The following is a 5000-nucleotide window of genomic DNA, read 5'->3' on the forward strand; positions in this document are numbered from 1 at the left end:
CATGGTCAGGCGATAATCACTCAAGTATATTCTCAACACCCGCTCACACACACACACACACACACACATAATATATATATGCATATATATATGTATATATATATATATATATATATATATATATATATATATATATATATATATATATATATATATATGCATCGGGAATCGCTATGGGAGATCCTGAGACTCAGGGGAATTCCGACACAGATTATTGGCCTAATAGCAAGCCTTTATACTGGTACTGAAAGTGCTGTAAAGTGTCGAACTTCTTCCCTGTTAATTCAGGGGTGAGGCAAGGCTGTGTCCTTGCACCAACACTTTTCAACACCTGCATGGACTGGATAATGGGCAGAACTACAAGCCAAAGTCAGTGTGGAGCAACACTAGGCAATATCAAGGTCTCAAACCTTGAGACCTTGACTTTGCCGACGATGTTGCTATCCTATGTGAGTCTTTGGAGTCACTGGTGGCGGCTCTTGATGCATTTAGCAATGAGGCGAAGCCCCTAGGCCTAGAGGTCTCCTGGACCAAGACCAAGATTCAGAACTTTGGGGGCCTGTTAGGGGAACCCGTTCAGTCAACCCATGCTTGCGGCGAGGACGTTGAAGCTACAGAGAGTTTTACATACCTTGGTAGTGTAGTCCATATCTCTGGGCTGTCAGACCAAGAAGTCAATAGACGGATTGGTCTGGCAACAGGAGCCATGAACTTGATCAACAAGAGCGTTTGGAGATGTCGGTACCTATGCAGAAGGACCAAGCTGCGTGTCTTCAAGGCCTTGATACTGCCAGTTTTGTTCTATGGAAGTGAAACCTGGACGCTATCCAGTGTCTTGGAGTCTCGTCTTGATGCCTTTTGTAACAAGTCCCTTCGCCGGATCATGGGATACAGTTGGCAGGACCACGTGTCCAACCGGCGGTTACACCGTGAGACTGGCATGGGACCTGTTACTTGCATAATCCGGGATCGCCAACTCAGGCTATATGGCCTCCTAGCTCGTCTCCCTGTGGACGACCCTGCCCATCAGGTTGTCTCTCTGCGAGACAACCTTGGGTGGAGGAGGCCTGTGGGAGCTGCTTGGGCAGCTCGACGAGACCTGTCGCGAGAAATTAGAGATGTGCCTGCCTGGAGACTCGCCTCGAGGGATCCTCGTGGCTAGGAAGCGAAGGGTGGATGCGGCCATGCGCCCCCGTCGGCGTTAGCCCCTTGATGATATATATATATATATATATATACATATACATATATATAGATATATATATATATATATATATATATATATATATATATATATATATATATGTATATAGATATATATATATATATATATATATATATATATATATATATATATATGTATATATATACATATATATATACATATATATATATATATATATATATATATATATACCTTCCCAACTTTAATCGTTTCCATGAAAAAGGGTCCTCGAGTCATGCGTACCACCCTAAGGCAAAGCAGCTCCGGAAGCATGCCTCTTCTATCCAAAGGTCTCGATCGCAATGGTCATTGCGTCCGTTTTCTAGGATGCCCCTGCTTGTTGGTGTATTATCTCCAAAAGGGGCAACATCATCAATGAACATTGCTACGCCGACATGTTGATACACATCAGGAATGCTGATCAAAAAGGTATTGCTCCATCAGGACAGTGTTCCGACCCACACCTTGGTGGTGGTGATGGAAAAGTTCGTGACTGTAGCTTGCAACTCATCCCTCACCAGACCTCGCATCCTCTGATTTCTACCTCTTCCCGAACCTACAGAAGGATCTGGTTGATGAGCCATGGAGCCGTGGATGTCAACCTCAGGGCCCCAACTAAGGACTTCTATTTCAGCAATATGAACAAGCGCAGTCGACATCTGGTGTTATCGGAGAATATTAGAAAATTAGCTGGACAGATAGAGTGACACATTAATTAAAAGACAAGGTTAATTACTATCTTTGTTCAAATAAAGATTGCTGGGCATGTACTTCACTGATCAAGTGGAAGTTTGGTTAATCTTGTCATAGAGGGAATGGTAAATGGCGAAAGAGACCAGTGAAACGATGATGTGAAATACTGGAGTGGGATTTCCAGCTGTGGTGAGGTAAATAAAACTGCTTGAAAAAACAGTTGCCGCATGTTGATGACTCCAGCGGGATCCATGTACCAGCGGAAGAAATGTGTAGACTTGAAGGAAGATTATGATGAAAAATAAAGCATTAAAAACATCTTATTAGCTACCAATTACTGGAGGCTAAACGTTTATCTGTCACCCCTCGTTTAATGTAAAAGTCGAATATTGTATTAATCGGGAACATGCACTAAATAAGAACATCATTGGGGAATCAATATCACTCGTGGTTCATTTGTATTGCGGAAGTTCTAGCGCCACCGGTGACCTGCCGTGCCTTTGCACATCCTCAAGAAAAGAACTGCACTTTTGATAGACTTCCTGATTGGTAAGTCCCGGTAATTAAAATGATACTTCGTCGAGGAGTGTTGTATCTTCACTACATTGAGATATAATTCGATGTATACCTATGCGCTCAATTTCAGCAGTTACGTGCGCGCTCCTCCTCGGAGGCTGTGATTTGCTTTAGAAATGGAGGATCAAAGATTACTAAAACGATGTATGCGAGTTCGCTCGTGGTTGCAGAGATGAAACAGTCAAAGTGTGTATCACAATCTGCCATCAGAACTTTGTTTGGTGGATAAATATAGGCAAGCTCCTTTGAGGAACTTAGAATATAGGGATATGCAGTGCAATATCTATTTAAAAATCATATTGATTGAAATATATATAATAATTTTTATTTGTATAACTGAGTATTATTTTCTTAGCAGACTACAGACCCTCTTGCCATGCCCGTTTCGCCGATTTCCGATCGATATATATTGTTCGCTTCTACTTCTTGCGAAGTCGGAAGATGAGGGAAGTGTAAATATTGTTAACACGTTGGGGAAAAAAAATAATAAGCAGTTGTGTGACCACCCCTTGTGAGTAAATTTCAGAATATAAGAATATCCGAAACGACTTAAAAATTAAAACTCTTAGATTAAATGAAAAAAATCTGTTCTGCATCTTCATAAAAAAAGTTCCGCGAAGAAAAAAAAAAATGTTTTGATATATCCACATTATTTCCTCATACACACGCACGCACCCCCCCCCCTATATATATATATATATATATACTATATATATATATATATTATATATATTATATTAGTATATATATTGTGTGTGATTGTGATATATATAGTTTTGATAAATAGATAATATATGTTATTGATATATAATATTATAACACAACACACACCTATATATATAATATATAATATATACAAACTAATATAAACTAATATAATCTACAAATCAATAAATATCATATGCATCAACCACACACACACACAACACACACACACACAATCGACACACACATATGCACACACACACACACACACACACACCACACACACACACACCACACACACAACAACCACACACACACACACACATCCACACACAACATCACACACACAAACATCAGCACACACACACACACACACACACACACACACACACACACACCACACACACACACACACACACAACACACCCACCAACACCAACTCGCACACAACACACACACACACCACACACACACACCACACACACCACCACACACACACCACACACACACATCTGCACACACACAAACATCTGCACACACACACACATCTGCACACACACACATCTGCACACACGTACACACACACACACACACACACACACACACACACACACACACACACACACCAGTGTATGTATGTACATATGTAATAATATAGTAAATACCCTCTACAAACAACTTTTTGCATGTTTTTTGTTTCTCAGATGTAGTTGATAAAGATTTTTTGTTCTATATTTCCCATTAAAATAAAAAATATTTCGTCTAACAGTTCAATTGTTTATTTTCAGCCTCCCCACCAAATGCCCTGAAGCAGCCTCCCACCAAATGCCCTGAAGCAGCCTCCCACCAAATGCCCTGAAGCAGCCTCCCACCAAATGCCCTGAAGCAGCCTCCCACCAAATGCCCTGAAGCAGCCTCCCACCAAATGCACGCGTTACCAGTTTCTTCCACCAAGGAAAATTCCTTCCCTCTCGTGACCTGGTGGGATAGGCAATTTCCAATGAAGGCCACACTCAAGATTTACACATACATTTCCAGTAAGTTTATATTTTATTGCAAATCTGAGTACATATATGCACACAAAATATCAACAGAAAGAAAACAAAAGGAGAGGTGGAAAACTCCCAAATGGGGGCATATTTTAAGATGATGAAAGGTAATTACAGGTTGGCAGAATTTTGTGACTAGGTTTAATCACAACTTTGAAAACATTCTGAAAATATTTAACCTACTGAACAAGATAATCACTTTGTAAAAAAAAATGTTACACACATTTTTCTGTCCAGAATTACAGAAGTATATATATGCGTCAGTAAGTATATATTTGCCATCATGACTGCTAAATGTAGAGTTGTCTGGCAAGTAAAAAATGCAATTAGTTTTTATGAGGTATAGTAAGTCTGTTATGGCATCTTTGGAAGTTTAAAAGTTTGTTGCCTTTTTCTTTTACATCAACTTTGAATCACAAATTCATGTAATCTAATACACTTCACTTTTGACAGAAATATCAAGTCTAGCTGTTATCAATTTTGTAAATTTGACAAAAATCTGCTGTAAATATTTCATATTCATATTATCTGAAATCTGTAATTCGTATTATTACAAATATATCATTAAGTTTTACTATGCACCATTCAGAATTTGTTTTGTTTAAACACACTACTTCCAAATGATTTTTCACATTTCCAAACCACTTTCACAACACTAACTATACAACCAAGCTTCACATAAACATGGATAAAATTATCCATAACCAGTATCTGCATAAAATTCAATAAAAATGCTCACATTCATTCACAAA

The 5000-nt window shown here is 39.1% G+C and overlaps 1 protein-coding gene across 1 annotated transcript in view; it reads right to left on the bottom strand.

The window, feature by feature from the left end:
- Window positions 1-2560: 2560 nt before the first annotated feature.
- The window catches only part of LOC119598417 (alkyldihydroxyacetonephosphate synthase, peroxisomal-like), a 20392-nt gene continuing 17952 nt past the window's right edge, over window positions 2561-5000 (bottom strand). Inside the window, exons 18-20 of the mRNA XM_037948061.1 lie at window positions 4891-4959; window positions 4022-4177; window positions 2561-2737 (exon numbers count right to left, since the gene is read on the bottom strand). Of these exons, the coding sequence (XP_037803989.1) occupies window positions 2561-2737; window positions 4022-4177; window positions 4891-4959 (402 nt within the window). The remainder of the gene's footprint in view (window positions 2738-4021; window positions 4178-4890; window positions 4960-5000) is intronic.

Source organism: Penaeus monodon, chromosome 41 (assembly GCF_015228065.2).
Source record: "Penaeus monodon isolate SGIC_2016 chromosome 41, NSTDA_Pmon_1, whole genome shotgun sequence".
Taxonomy (NCBI): Eukaryota; Metazoa; Arthropoda; class Malacostraca; order Decapoda; family Penaeidae; genus Penaeus; species Penaeus monodon.